The sequence below is a fragment of the Dermochelys coriacea genome, chromosome 4 (genome assembly GCF_009764565.3).
Source record: "Dermochelys coriacea isolate rDerCor1 chromosome 4, rDerCor1.pri.v4, whole genome shotgun sequence".
In the NCBI taxonomy this organism is placed as follows: Eukaryota; Metazoa; Chordata; order Testudines; family Dermochelyidae; genus Dermochelys; species Dermochelys coriacea.
Genome location: NC_050071.1, coordinates 25,787,831 through 25,803,604, shown reverse-complemented (window position 1 = coordinate 25,803,604; position 15,774 = coordinate 25,787,831). Strand labels below are relative to the sequence as shown.

Below are 15,774 nucleotides of genomic sequence, written 5' to 3'. Positions count from 1 at the left end.
GGAGGGCACCTCAGCACCAGAGAATCAGATGCTACGCTAGCCACAAGACAGGCGTAGCCTCTGCAGAACGTTTCCAGAGCCACTCTGTGACCTGAGGAGAAAGGATTCCTTTCCACTTTGCCTCTGAACGTGTATAGAGTCCACTCCCACTATTTGGCCTCTGGATTAGGATTAGAATTTGTGTTTGAGATTAGAATTTGTGCCTCTGGGTTCTATGTAGACTGTGCGTGAGATCATGATAATAATGAAATTGTATATATTCCTCTCTTTGATCATGATATCATATAATAATCCTCTCTCTGGTCTTCTGTAGCAGTCCAGATATGTGGCTGAAGTTCCTCTCTGCCCGCAGGCAGAGACTGTACAGTTAGACTTTTTGATGATATCATCCCCTTCAGACACAGGGAGTTCTTGGCTCCCAGACCCCGTTACCTCTGTCTCAAGCAGGTGGAGCATCATTATCTTTTAGGGTGACCAGATGTCCCAATTTTATAGGGACAGTCCTGATTTTGGGGTCTTTTTCTTATATAGGATCCTATTACCCTCCACCCTCCGTCCCAATTTTTCACACTTGCTGTCTGGTCACCCTATTACCTTTGGAGCTGAGAGAAAGGCATGAACACAGAAAAGAATGCAACAGGCCTCATAGGCCTAATAGCATTTCTGCCCAGGCACTGGTGTGCAGCTGCTTCCACAATACCACCTGATGCACTGGCACCTGATACTGCCCTCGCAAGGAAGAGCTGAATGAGATCCAGCTGCTCTCTTAGATCCTCCAGCGGGATTTCAGTCCAAACTCTGGTTTCAGAGTAGCAGCCGTGTTAGTCTGTATTCGCAAAAAGAAAAGGAGTACTTGTGGCACCTTAGAGACTAACAAATTTATTAGAGCATAAGCTTTCGTGAGCTACAGCTCACTTCATCGGATGCATTTGGTGGAAAAAACATTTTTTCCACCAAATGCATCCGATGAAGTGAGCTGTAGCTCACGAAAGCTTATGCTCTAATAAATTTGTTAGTCTCTAAGGTGCCACAAGTACTCCAAGTCCAAACTCTGCCTCTGTCTGTGGGGCTTATGAAAACTGCCTTTAAGGCATTCAGGGAAAAGGGACTAAGCTAAGAAATAGAGAGAAAGTGAAATCTCCCCTTTCCAGCAGCCTTCCACCTTGTGATACCGTCTCAAAGAAGGACCAGTTACCAGTGATCCTCAGGCTACTTCCATTACAGAAAGGGAGTCCCTAGGGAACAAGAAGGATAGGGGGAGAGCCACAGGGATGATGAGGGCCAGGGGCTGATCAGGAAATGCCTGATCCCCACCCACAAGGGAAACAGGAATTCTGGTTCTTCCAGAGTTTACTGCTAGCTCTTGGCTCTAACTGCCTTGCCTTCATTAGGATGTTTCTTCAAGTTAAAAGAAAAGGAGGACTTGTGGCACTTTAGAGACTAACAAATTTATTTGAGCATCAGCTTGCATGAGCTACAGCTCACTTCATCAGATGCATGCCGTGGAAAATACAGTGGGGAGATTTTATATACACAGAGTGGGTGTTACCATACACACTGCAACAAGAGTGATCAGGTAAGGTGAGCTATTACCAGCAGGAGACTGGGCTGGGGGGAGGGAGCCTTTTGTAGTGATAATCAAGGTGGGCCATTTCCAGCAGTTGACAAGAACGTGTGAGGAACGGGGGGGGGGGGAATAGTTTTACTTTGTGTAATGACACATCCAATCCCAGTTTTTATTCAAGCCTAAGTTAATTGTGTCCAGTTTGCAAATTAATTCCAATTCAGGAGTCTCTCGTTGGAGTCTGTTTTTGAAGTTTTTTTGTTGTAGTATTACCACTTTTAGGTTTGTAATCGAGTGACCAAAAAGATTGAAGTGTTCTCCGACTGGTTTTTGAATGTTATAATTCTTGACGTCTGATTTGTGTCCATTTATTCTTTTATGTAGAGACTGTCCAGTTTGGCCAATGTACATGGCAGAGGGGCATTGCTGGCACATGATGGCATATATCACATTGGTAGATGTGCAGGTGAACGAGCCTCTGATAGTGTGGCTGATGTGATTAGGCCCTATGATGGTGTCCCTGAATAGATATGTGGACAGAGTTGGCAACGGGCTTTGTTGCAAGGATAGGTTCCTGGGTTAGTGGTTCTGTTGTGTGGTTGCTGGTGAGTATTTGCTTCAGGTTGGGGGGGCTGTCTGTAAGCAAGGACTGGCCTGTCTCCCAAGATCTGTGAGAGTGATGGGTCGTCCTTCAGGATAGGTTGTAGATCCTTGATGATGTGTTGGAGAGGTTTTAGTTGGGGGCTGAAGGTGATGGCTAGTGGCGTTCTGTTATTTTCTTTGTTGGGCCTGTCCTGTAGTAGATGACTTCTGGGTACTCTTCTGGCTCTGTCAATCTGTTTCTTCACTTCAGCAGGTGGATATTGTAATTGTAAGAATGCTTGATAGAGATCTTGTAGGTGTTTCTCTGTCTGAGGGGTTGGAGCAAATGCGGTTGTATTGTAGAGCTTGGCTGTAGACAATGGATCGTGTGGTGAGAGTTGGAGGCATGTAGGTAGGAATAGTGGTCAGTAGGTTTCCGGTATAGGGTGGTGGTTATGTGACCATCGCTTATTAGCACCGTAGTGTCCAGGAAGTGGATCTCTTGGGTGGACTGGTCCAGGCTGAGGTTGATGGTGGGATGGAAATTGTTGAAATCCTGGTAGAATTCCTCAAGGGCTTCTTTTCCATGGGTCCAGATGATGAAGATATCATCAATGTAGCGCAAGTAGAGTAGGGGCATTAGGGTACGAGACCTGAGGAAGCGTTGTTCTAAGTCAGCCATAAAGTTCAAGTTAGCTGACTCGAGTTAAGAATGCAACTTTTTTTCCTAGTGAGGACAAAGCTGTAGAGGGCACTACCATAGCTGGAAGCTATTAATTTAAAAATCTGAGCTATAGTTACAGAAAATTGTTTGCAGTATTCACCTAGTTCCTCTGTGTGCCATTAGCCCAGCAGCCATTACTGGGAAGTCGGAAAGAGCAGATGCATGCAATAACAGGGTGCATGGTTGTTGGAGGGGTTTTAAGTCACTTAGCTTTATTATTTATTTATTTCTAAATATTTTTATTTCTTATTTCTTTGTTGTAAAGGTTGCAGTTGATGTGTTTAGAAAATGAAGTACGCAGGAGGCATGCCACCATCTCTGTCCCAACAAAATGCAGAGAGAACCTTTTTCTCAGCAAGAGTCATTATATTTGAAGCAGTCCTATTTGTGCTCAGCCTATTTATTAATTTTTGAAACACCAGACACCATACTTTAGTGCTTTGAAGTACTTTGAAGTGTTTGAACAGAGTCATTCTAGGGCGGTGAGAGATCCATCTCTGAAAGATTGTAAACAAGTTTCCGTTGTCACAGAGTATTGATTTAACTTATTTATTATAAAAATATTTCATAGAGTAAAATTATTCTGGTTCTCCTTCCCAAAAATGGACTGTTTAATGAGTCTGTGACTGAACATCAGATAAATATTCTGAGTTGCCTCTAAGTGAAAATGTTGCCCATACTCTGCTTGAATCACTAAATTTTACCATAGGAGACTAAATATAATAACAAGCACTAGGTGAAGCTTTTATTAAGTACATCTGCAGTCATATCACTTTGGGTTGTGCTCTTGGCCAGTTTGATAAGATAGGGAAAAATTTGACTTTTTTGGATGAGGCATAAAGCCGATTCTGAGTAACTGCCAATTATAAATGCTATTGGACTCTTGGTTGGAGCTGAACTAATATGGATAAAACCCTGGCCTCATTGAAGACAATTGCAGAACTCTCATTAACTTCAGTGAGGTCAGGATTTTCATCCGTGCAGGCAGCTATGATACACCATAGTCTAGTGCTAGTGGCTAGAACCAGGATCTGGGGAACAGAAAACAGGGGTTCTGTTACAGGCTTCTGCACTGATTTATTTTGTGACCTTGAGCAAGTCCCTTTACCTTACTCTGTGTCATTTTCACCATCTGTGAAATGTAGATGTACATATTTACACACTGTTGTAGTGTACCTTAAGATCTTTGGTTGGAAGGCACTATGTAAGTGCAAGGTATTACTAACATAATTATTTACAATGCACGTATCACACAATATTTCCTCGCCCCAGACATGGTGGGTGACAATTTCTGTCTCCTGGGAGATGCATTCTCTGACATATTTGATTACTGGTTGAAGAAGTATCTCTTGGCCAATTGAAAACATAAAAACACAATAGAGAATCCATTAACAGAAAAAATTACACATACAGATTCTCAGAATTTGGAAACCAAGTTTATACTTGCAGCTGAACGCACACACACACACACACTAATATAAAATTTTCCATGTACCTTAAATAACATCAAAATAAGTTTTGGAAAAAAGGATACCTGTAGAGTGCAGATATTAACCTTGCTCACCTGGACACATTCCGAGCTGGATAATTAAATTCTGCTTTGCTGAAATTTCTCTTAGACTTTCAGATTAATACGGTATTCTTCATTGCCAATCCTAAACTATTGTATAGGGTTGTTGTGCCCGATAAAACAGTTGTTGGGTTTCACCACAGAAGTGAATGAATTTTAGTGGTGGGCACAGTGAGATATATAAAATAGTATAGGTGATATATATACTGCTATGGAAATCATTAGGAGTTTATCCATTTAATTCAATGGGCACAAAATAGAACCCAATAATTATATTACAGTTACTAATTATATAATACCATAATGATTATTATATGATTACAGTCCCATAATTATATGATTACATTACATTTATGAACATTTTTAAAAAGAGGTATAGCTCCTGCCTTTGAAGAGCACATAATCTACCCATAGTTTACTTAACCAGTTAATATATTATGTTAAGCACATTGGGATCATCAGAATGTGTCTTTGCTAGACTGTGTATCTAGAATGCAAGTTACAGTAAAGGGCTGTGTCTATAATAATTCCCTCCCTGCTGTCCCTTTGCTCAAGGAGGGGAAGTGATTAGCTGTACTACTCTAGCAGCTGCAAATGATTATCCCTCCAAATATCCCTCCAACCTCCTGTGTTCACTTAGCTGCACAAGTCAGCAATTAGGCAGATGTAGCCAGGGCTCCATCTATTCTGTGCCTCTTCCCACCCATTCCCCACCCACAGATGTCAAAGTAAACAGTGCAGAAATGTAAGGAAAGGTCTATCTCTTTCACTTGCTTGCATGGGTGTGTAGTCCAAGTTACAATCCAGCCCAGAAGAAGTATAATTTTTCATTAAAATGTGATAAGAGGCATGTAGTGCTGGTGAATGGTGCTAGATTGACAGCCCTGAAGATTGAGGCCTTCTCTTAATTCACAGAACTGGTGTAAAACAGGCACCTTCAGTGCTAGTTGTCCTTAACCTCCTCTTCCATACGCCTCAGTCCTTACCTGGAGGGGTTAGAAGGTTGTTCAGTCTTTAGGATCTTTGCTGAAAGTGCCAAAGTGATGCCAATTAACGCCAGTTTCAGACTTGACAGTGCACTGTGTTTCCTTTCAGGCTAGAGGTGTTTGGCCCTTTCTACAGGGAAGTTCCAGAAATTTAATGGATTTTTCTGATGACAGGCTCAGTGCTGTGTGTGGGCGGATTTTTATCTGAAATCAGAGTGATTGGTGAGTGTAAATATCCCTGAAACTAAACAGTTTCAAAGTCATCTTCTCTTTCTCAGACTTCTCTCATAATTTAGATTATCCAAATCCACAAGACAGAATTCTAAGCAAGTATTTCTCTCCTTTTCCTTGTTCTCCCTTCTGAACTTTTTCATTTTCTCTTATTTCAGTTTCAAAACTTTGAGCAGTTCTTGGGGCTCCCTTACAATTTTTCAAGTTGTTTATGGAGGTCAGAGATCAAATACTTGTGAATTTAAAACGGGAAGGCATGTTTTTATGGATCCATTTCTTTCTGATGTACATTCATAAGATGTCATTACCACTTCTTATACAAAACTGATTCAAATGGCTTTGACTTTCTCCCTTTAGGGCTCCACATCACCACCACCCTGCTCCAAGTTGGGGGTGGTAATGGGTCACAACATCCACTCGTTCGAGGATGGCTGCATCCAAGGTTTGGATAGCCTGCACAGGGATAAAGTGTATATTCCCGTTATGTCCTCAGGTGGACATGCAGGCCAAGGGATAAACCCCAAAGGAGGAGATAGTACAAGCAAAAATTCTCCCTCCCCACCAATCATCTTCTTGCTATTTGTTGCCATGAAAGAGAGTAGGAGCTATACTGTAACCACAGCAGGGAAGCTTTTAATAAAGATGGTATCTTTATATTTTGAATTTACATACAGTGTAAGGAACCTATCAAATATTCTAGCTGCCCGCAAATGCATTCAGTTATCTCCCTACAATTGGGTTTGTAATAGCATAACTATAAAATAGGAAGGCATCTGCTTCTGGTGGTTCATGTTTGAATTTATGTAAATATATTAATTTATGCAAATTTTCAATTTACTGGAATTTTGTCAGGCTATTGGTAGGTATGCAGTTGTGAATGTGGTTTTATTCTGTGATGTGGATACCTATATGCTGGGAACTTGACTGAAACTATCAACTCATTTCACAGTAAAAATGACAGGTTTCAGAGTAGCAGCCGTGTTAGTCTGTATTCGCAAAAAGAAAAGGAGTACTTGTGGCACCTTAGAGACTAACAAATTTATTAGAGCATAAGCTTTCGTGAGCTACAGCTCACTTCATCGGATGCATTTGGACCTTTGAGAGTTCTATCCTGAGATCATGAGTCAGACTTAATAATTTTACTCAGAAATCGCTGTCAGCCCCAGTGGCTGGGGCTTCTGCTGCCAGTCAGCCCCAGTGCTTATTGACACAGTTTAGTACCTTACACCATAAGTAATCAGTGTGGTTCCTAATGGAGTAAGGTGCTACTTAGCAAAATTAAGGGTGTCAGAATCTGGCCCATAAATTTCTACTTTCACTGTCTATACATATAGCATATCGTCCCAGTTGATGTCTCAGAAACTGATTTGACCTTCTATATATTCTAGAAAAAATGTTCAGCTTAGAGACGATGTAACCATATGGTGATACTGTATTTATGATCACACGCTTTTAAGCAATAAGACACGAACAGAAAATGTGCTTCTAGATGGCTACCACACAATTTGTAAGACCAAAAGATTTCAAACAACCTGAAACCTGTGAGCAATTCAGTTAGTCCAGAAAAGCAGTGCCTAGACTAGCTTGTTGTTAAATGGAGAATGTATTCAGAACCAAGAGATAAAAGTTATGCCAGTGTATTTAATGGATGTTATTGACATGATGTATATTTCATATCTTCAACATATCAGAAAACTGCATTTGCATCCAGAATTTTGTCTGTTTTATAATCATTATTAACCAGTACTGTCCTTTAATTATAAGACTACTTGCTTCAGCCCTATAGTAACCTAAATCTTTGCTCCATCAAATTCAGCCTCATTGTAAAATAATAATTATATCAGCCTCATTGTAAAAACGATGAAGTGAGCTGTAGCTCACGAAAGCTTATGCTCTAATAAATTTGTTAGTCTCTAAGGTGCCACAAGTACTCCTTTTCTTTTTATAATAATGTAACATTCAAACTGCTAGGCTCTCGAGGCTATAAGTGGAAATGGACTGAAGTGAGAGATCTTTAGACTAGCAGCAGTTGCACTGTGAAAACATAACCTCTTTTGGGCACATCCTGTACATATAAGCTATTTTTCCCTCATAGACAGGACAATGGACCACTGTTGGAGACAACTGAGCTCTTCAAAGCAGTTTTAGAAGGTGGTGTTTGCCACATTTCCAAATATATATGCCGTATTTTGTTTTTACTTTGTCTAAGTACAGCAATCAAATTTTGAGTGTTTAGTTTCAAGGAAAAGGAGTACTTGTGGCACCTTAGAGACTAACAAATTTATTAGAGCATAAGCTTTCATGAGCTACAGCTCACTTCATCCGATGAAGTGAGCTGTAGCTCACGAAAGCTTATGCTCTAATAAATTTGTTAGTCTCTAAGGTGCCACAAGTACTCCTTTTCTTTTTGCGAATACAGACTAACACGGCTGCTACTCTGAAACCTGTAGTTTCAAGGAGAAAAGCTAGTATGTCTTTTCTTCAAAATAGCTTATAATTTCCTGGGCAAACATGTCAAAGATAAGGAAATTAAAAAGATCGTAGGCTATATAATGCCTAGCAGGAAAATGCATCTAATTATAAAGAGTTCCTACCAAAAATCTGTATGATATTTTATGCTTCAATTCCTGTTGTTGTTTTTTTATGATGTTACATTGTTAACCGAGTTTTGGATGGAAAGAGTGTGCAGCATAAATGACAGTATACAACTATGCAAAAATATTAATTAATCATCACCTTCCTGAATAGAGCCTCTATGAGGCTGAAGGCAAAATCAAGGGTTTGCTTGGGTTGCAGAGCATGAGGTGCGCTCTGTGCTGTACAATTGGGAACATTCATGTTATGAATATCACCTTGTAATTCATGTTGTAAGAGGCTGGGGGTAGCTGGCCTGAAAGTCTGTGTTCAGCAGAAAGATGCATAATCCTGTGTTAGTTACTCAGTGATGGGGACAAAGTATGCACACTAAGATCAAGTATCTTTTAATTAAATTTCCTGGCATTGCAGTAAGGAAAAAGAGAATCAGTCACGCTATACAAAATATTTGTATGTGAGGTTTATATACTGAAGGTCCTTTGTTGGACTACGTTTTAGAAATGATGATGATTTTTTTTATGGATGGACACACTCTACAAGTTTATTGAGACTTTGGCATCAGCAACACAGTGCAAATATGTTAAAAAGTGGTGCATAGATTTCTCCCTCCCCCCATACCTTGGCTGCCATTTTAAAACTGAAGAGAAGAGCATTTTCACAGGGTTGGTGAATTGTAAGGGTGGGATCATGCAAAACCTGGAATATGTCAATTGGTGTTAAAAAGTCAGCATCTTACCAACAGGTATTGCAGTAGTATCTGAGATACCATAATATTTCCTTGTACTTAGGAAAAAATGTTGCCCTATGTTTATATGTATAATGTGTGTGTGTGTGTGTGTGTGTGCACATATGCATGATATAAATGAGTCTTGTTCTAAAATATTCACTCGCCTATAATGTTGTTGGGTGAGTAAAATGTTGTTGTTTTTCTTAACATTCTCCTCATGATAAGGGCTGTTGAGTAGATGATCAGCCAGGGCTCATAAGAGTTTTACAAGCACACTCTAATATATTACTCTGAACAATAGCTTCACCAACTCTAATACATTCGGAATATTAATTGTATCCTGACAGGTTTGATTGTTCGGGAAGTGAGCATTGAGATTTCCCGTCAGCAGGTGGAAGAACTCTTTGGACCTGAAGATTACTGGTGCCAGTGTGTCGCTTGGAGCTCTGCCGGCACTACTAAGAGTCGAAAGGCCTATGTTCGCATTGCATGTGAGTACCTCTTCTCTGGGATGAAGTGACTCTGGGTTGTTTGGGTGGGGACTTTTGCTTCTAACCACATACACTGAATAGGCCTTGAATCTTCTGTGATGGTTGATGCAGCATGTCAGACTTCAGACCACCAGTATTGCACTTAGATGTTCATCATTTCTTCCGTTTCTGAGAGCCAGATGTGCATCCTCCTCTTTTCAGGTTTATGAAAAAAGAAAGCCAACAACAACAAATTATTTGTGAAGTTCTGCAATGATCCTGACCCAAGGAAAGTGTTTGCAGCTAATAGGCTGGAATTTTTCAAAGCAAACACTGTGATGGACTAAGAACAATTCCCTTGTGTCTCTGCAGCCATTTAATAATGCTGCTTTTGCCTGACAAACAAACAGAGACCAAATGTAGCATATCACTGTAATCAGAGAGGAACTATGATAGCAAACATAGACATCTTAACTGTTAACATTTCCATCCTTGCTATGTGTGGTTACTAGCCTCAATATTTATTTTAAATCCTTTCTCCACTCTCATTCTACCCATGAAAAAACAGGACATCCAATCTCCAGACAACAGATCTTCAGTTGACAATACAAATATTTAATGTTCATTAATTTTCAAAGAGGGACTTGACTTTGTAATATAGCATTTGCAGCGGGGATTCCCATTTCCCTTTCATGCAGATTAAGTGAGTTTTATTTAATACAATGCAAGCAAGATGCGTAATTCAGAAATTATTTCACCAGCCTTTGGAAAAAGGAACAAAGAAACATTGTTTGGCGAGTGTTCACCAGCAGCTGGATACTTGTCTGGCTCATCTATACTGAATATAGCCTGAGATTTTAGAACAAGAGAAGATAATTCCTCTTCCAGGAAAAAGAACATATCCCTTAGAATAGCCAGGCTGGCTGAATAGATATGTGGACAGAGTTGGCAATGGACTTTGTTGCAAGGATAGGTTCCTGGGTTAGTGGTTCTGTTGTGTGGTTGCTGGTGAGTATTTGCTTCAGGTTGGGGGGCTGTCTGTAAGCAACTCTGTCCACATATCTATTCAAGGGACACCATCATAGGGCCTAATCACATCAGCCACACTATCAGAGGCTCATTCACCTGCACATCTACCAATGTGATATATGCCATCATGTGCCAGCAATGCCCCTCTGCCATGTAATTTTTTTGGTAATTAATTGATCTTTAAATATTCAGGGTAAATAGGCCTAATCCACTGAGATGGGATATTAGATGGATGGGATCTGAGTTACCCAGGAAAGAATTTTCTGTAGTATCTGGCTGGTGAATCTTGCCCATATGCTCAGGGTTTAGCTGATCACCATATTTGGGGTCGGGAAGGAATTTTCCTCCAGGGCAGATTGGAGAGGCCCTGGAGGTTTTTCGCCTTCCTCTGTAGCATGGGTCACGGGTCACTTGAGGGAGGATTCTCTGCTCCTTGAAGTCTTTAAACCATGATTTGAGGACTTCAATAGCTCAGACATAGGTGAGGTTTTTCGTAGGAGTGGGTGGGTGAGATTCTGTGGCCTGCATTGTGCAGGAGGTCGGACTAGATGATCAGAATGGTCCCTTCTGACCTTAGTATCTATGAATCTATGTACATTGGTCAAACTGGACAGTCTCTACGTAAAAGAATAAATGGACACAAATCAGACGTCAAGAATTAGAACATTCAAAAACCAGTCGGAGAACACTTCAATCTCTCTGGTCACTCGATTACAGACCGCAGAGTGGCTATTCTTCAAAAAAAAACTTCAAAAACAGACTCCAACGAGAGACTGCTGAATTGGAATTAATTTGCAAACTGAGTACAATTAACTTAGGCTTGAATAGAGACTGGGAGTGGATGGGTCATTACACAAAGTAAAACTATTTCCCCACGTTATCTCCCCCCCCCTCCACCCCCCACTGTTCCTCAGACGTTCTTGTCAACTGCTGGAAATGGCCCATCTTGATTATCACCACAAAAGGTTTTGTTCCTCCAACCCCCCCCCCCCCCCCGCGCTGGTAATAGCTCATCTTAAGTGATCACTCTCCTTACAGTGTGTATGATAAAACCTATTGTTTCATGTTCTCTGTATGTGTATATAAATCTCCCCACTGTATTTTCCACTGAATGCATCCGATGAAGTGAGCTGTAGCTCACAAAAGCTTATGCTCAAATAAATTTTAGTCTCTAAGGTGCCACAAGTACTCCTTTACTTTTTAAGGAAGGACTGTTTACTTATCATTGTTCTATGAAATAGTGTCACTTCAAGCCACTTACAAATGGTTTTTTAGCGCTCCATCCTGCTCTCAGTGAAGTCAGTTGGTTTGAGGCTGCTCAATGCACCTACAAATCATTTTATTTACATGTCTAGGTACAGATTTAGGAGGCTAATTTTAAGTACCCAAGTTGAACACTTTGACCTAAGCTACTTGACTAGAAATGAATCTTGCCTACAAATTTTGAATATAGAGATGGAACTGGAGAAGAATCTCCCCAGAGTTCAGTGGAGTATGGATGCAAGGTTTCGGCCGCATCCATCATACAGACACAGACTACTTGTAATCAGATTATCAGATATTATTGTATCAGATAATAGTACCTGGCTCTTACATAATGCTTTTCATCAATAGATCACAAAGAGCTTTCCATAGAGGAGTCAGTACTATTATTACAACTGAGCAAAAATTTTCAGACTAATAGTTTATTCACCAAAAAATACAGGCTTGGATTGACCAAAATTATTCGTGATTTTGGGTTGAATTTAGCAAATAGTTTTGACTAAAAAAAATGGGGAAAAAAAACAGAAAAAGTCCAAACATTTCATTTCAACATTTTTTAAACAAAACGTTGGGACTTTTCATTTTGAAACACTGGTTTGTTTAGAAATTTAGCTAGGCTTACTTTATTAAAATAAAGATTAAAAAAACATCAACAAAGAAAATAAAACATTTTGTTTTGGGTTGCACGATACAAGTCATTTAACCTGAAACAAAACATTTTTGCTTTTTTTGTTTCGGCAAGAAAAATGAAAAATTTCTGTTTTGGGTCAAACCAAAACAAATTTGCTTTCTTATTTTTATTTTGGTTTGACTACAGAACCGAAAAATCTATTATTCACTCAGTTCTAATAATTGTCCCCACTTCAAGGATGGGAAAATTGAGGCTCAGAGGTACATTGACTTGCCCAATGTGCCCATCAGATAAGTGGCAGAATGAGGAGTAGAACCTGAGTCCCCTACTGGTACTTTATCCGTTCATTATGTCATAGTACTCTTAGGAGTACTTAGGTACTTCACTATCACAGCAATGAGTGCACTATAAATATCTATATAGACAGAATCTGCATTGAATCCCAATTTCCCCTGATTCTGGAGTGTTTCATCTATAGCATTTTGTATTGAATCCTTTTCTCTGGGCAAACAAACATTTCTAGAGTGCTCTAGGGTCTTTCTGACAGGAAAGCAGTGAACTTTAACTACCCATTCCAAATGTTAGCACTGTGCTTCAGAGAGCTTTAGCAATGTTTCAACAGCTTTTTTAGATTACAAAACCTGTATTAAATCACCTAGTAGATTTTGGTGCCCTGCCAGTTAACACTTGACAGGTGGCCATCATATTTACTTCAATTAAGGGTCTGAATGTATATCAGATGAAGATAACAGAGCAATGTTAAAGTTACAGATGTGTAATTGCCTTTCATGAAATTAGATATGTATATATACAGCAACTGCACTTTAGCCAAGAGTCTGTGAGTAATTTCTCCATAAACTTCTATTTTCAGAGGCTTATAACTTAGCTGTAAAAAAAATCATTCCGGGTAGAAAATTGGCATCCAAGATCTTTGCTTGTGATTGATATTTCTGATCACATTTAAGAGAGAGAGGGAGAGAAAGTCAGTCTAGTAATTTTTATAGTGCTTAAGTGTTTTTTTAAAAATTGAGGAACTGAGCCTATGAACTTTCAGTTTTGCTTTTTGATGATTTTTTGCATACTTTTCCCTCAATTTGGGGCTTCTTGGACAATTATGGCCTAGGCCTGTAGACTCTATTCACAGGACTAAGAGCTGCAGTGTTAAGTATTTAGCCTGCAGATTTATGCTGAGCAGCAAAGCACAGTCACAGAAAAATCATCTATTTTAAACTACAAAATTTTCAGCTGGCCTTATAGGTAAATAATAAATATTTGTATGGACTCTAAACACATACAGTATGTACATCAGTGAGTGGAGACCTTGTTGTCTAAAAGGTAATAATAATTAGCCAAATTCTAGGCTCAGTTATGTCAGTGTTAATCCAGAGTTGCTCAGTTGATTTCAGTGGATTGACTCTGAATTGACACCAGCATAACTAAGCCCTATATCAGCAAGATACTTAAGCACATGCCTAACTTTAAGCAGGTCCCATGGGACTATTCCACAGCTTAATGTTCCAGCTCAAGGATCAGTGGCTAAGGTCTGCGCTGTACCAAACCTTGCTGCTGTTTTCCTGTGACTTTTCCTACTCCAGCCCTATCAGGCTTCTGCTCTACCACTCTTGTGAGTAAACCCCTCCTTTAGGCCCAGGATCCCAGGCTTCTACTCTCCCACAAGTTTTCTCCTTTCCCTGTCTAAGCCCAAAGAGTGATTGCCATCTCCTGCCCTCACTTCCTGACCTTATACCAGCCCTGCCTGCCCCTGCCCAGCTGGACTTCATCCCCACTCAATGCTTGATCATTAAGGCTAACTTCCTCTTGGGGTGGTCTATCAGGTTACTTAACCCATCTTGGGCCACAATAACCCTCTCCGGGATAGTGTGGGGTGAAGACCCCATTACACCTGTCTAGACTAGATTTGAAATATAACTAAAAATTCAGCTGTAGCCATACCCATATCACTGTGAAATCTCAAATCCTACATCCTCTGAACATGCCAAGGAAGGCTGTCCACGATAAGGTATCACTAATGAGAAAGACCAAGGTGCCAACATTTAAAATAGGCAGTAGGAGGGTCCAGCATTGCTGCCTGAGGAATGGTTACCCAAGAAGTTTGCAGTGGTGCAGCTGCACCGCTGCTGTAAGCTCTCTAATGTAGGTGGTCTAAGCCAATGGGAGAGAGCTCTTCCATCAGCTTAATTACTCCAGCCTCCACAAGTGGCAGTTGCTATGTCAGTGGGAGAAGCTCTCCTGCCGACATAGCGCTGTTCACACTAGTTCTTATGTCAGTGTAACTTACATTGCTCGGGGGGCATGATTTATTCACGCTGGTGAATTTCACAGGCTGGTGCGTGTTGGGGAACCATGGCCCAGAGCACCACTGAGTTAGGAAAGAACAGTCCTTGTGCTCCTCTGGTCATTATCTGGGACAAGCAATGGGCGAGGAGGCTCTTTACACTCTCCCCTATATTGTGCACCTGTGTAGAATCCTTGCAGAATCTGGCTCTTAAATTTGCCTGCAGTAAGCACACAATGCTGAGTTTTGAAGGAAACAAAATGCAACACAACTATTTGTAGTGTTATGACATCAGGCCAGACATTTTTCATTTTTAATAAGTACAAAAAAGTGAAGGCTAATATAATTGTGGGAGGGAAACCCTACAGTGCTTTGTGCAACAGTAACTTCACATTAATAGCCATAGCTGGTTATTTCAGTACAAGTCATACCGTACCGTGATGACATAATTAGCATGATCAGAAGAAAGATTCTTTTTTTTTTTTCATTCTGGCCACCAGTGTTATTGCTTTGCAGGGCTGTATAATTATTGTATCCTCTGAAGGACCAGTTTTGCAGTCCATTAAAACAACAAAAAATGCATTCAACATCTCTGTTCATTGACCATGTAATAGAATTAACCGAAAAGTAATTTGAAAGTGTGAAGAATGTGCATCCTGGAAAAGCAGCTTGTATTTATTTAATTCAAGGTCAGGCATGTGTCGGAAAGGACTAACAACCTGGTCAAAGGAAATTCTCTGCAAAAAGTCAATTGAGTAGCCAAGTAGAGAACTTCCATTGGTCAAGAGGGAAGGCATCTTTAAATTTGGAGTAAAGAGTGGTGTTTTTCAGAGGGATACACATGCTAGAAATTTAAACTGGAAGTGAAACTGATTCAGAACTCAAGATTGTGACTTCTTTCAGTGTGTAGAACTGGGTGATGTGAAGTCTGCAGCTTTGGACTATTAGTAATTAAGGTTTGGACCATTCTCTTCTATGAAGATTATTCCTGAATAGTGAAATGGAAACTCCATGATTTTCCCTTGAATTCTTCCACTGGAGAGTTTGGTCTCTCCACAACAAAGAGACGGGAAGAGATTTACCCTTGTAAACTGGCAGATTCCCTA

The 15,774-nt window shown here is 40.2% G+C and overlaps 1 protein-coding gene across 1 annotated transcript in view; it reads left to right on the top strand.

Annotated features, from left to right (window-relative positions):
- UNC5C (unc-5 netrin receptor C) overlaps positions 1 to 15,774 on the top strand; it is a 347,179-nt gene that overhangs the window by 228,439 nt on the left and 102,966 nt on the right. Inside the window, 1 exon segment of the mRNA XM_038400403.2 lies at positions 9,327 to 9,470. Coding sequence (XP_038256331.1) covers positions 9,327 to 9,470 — 144 coding nt within the window.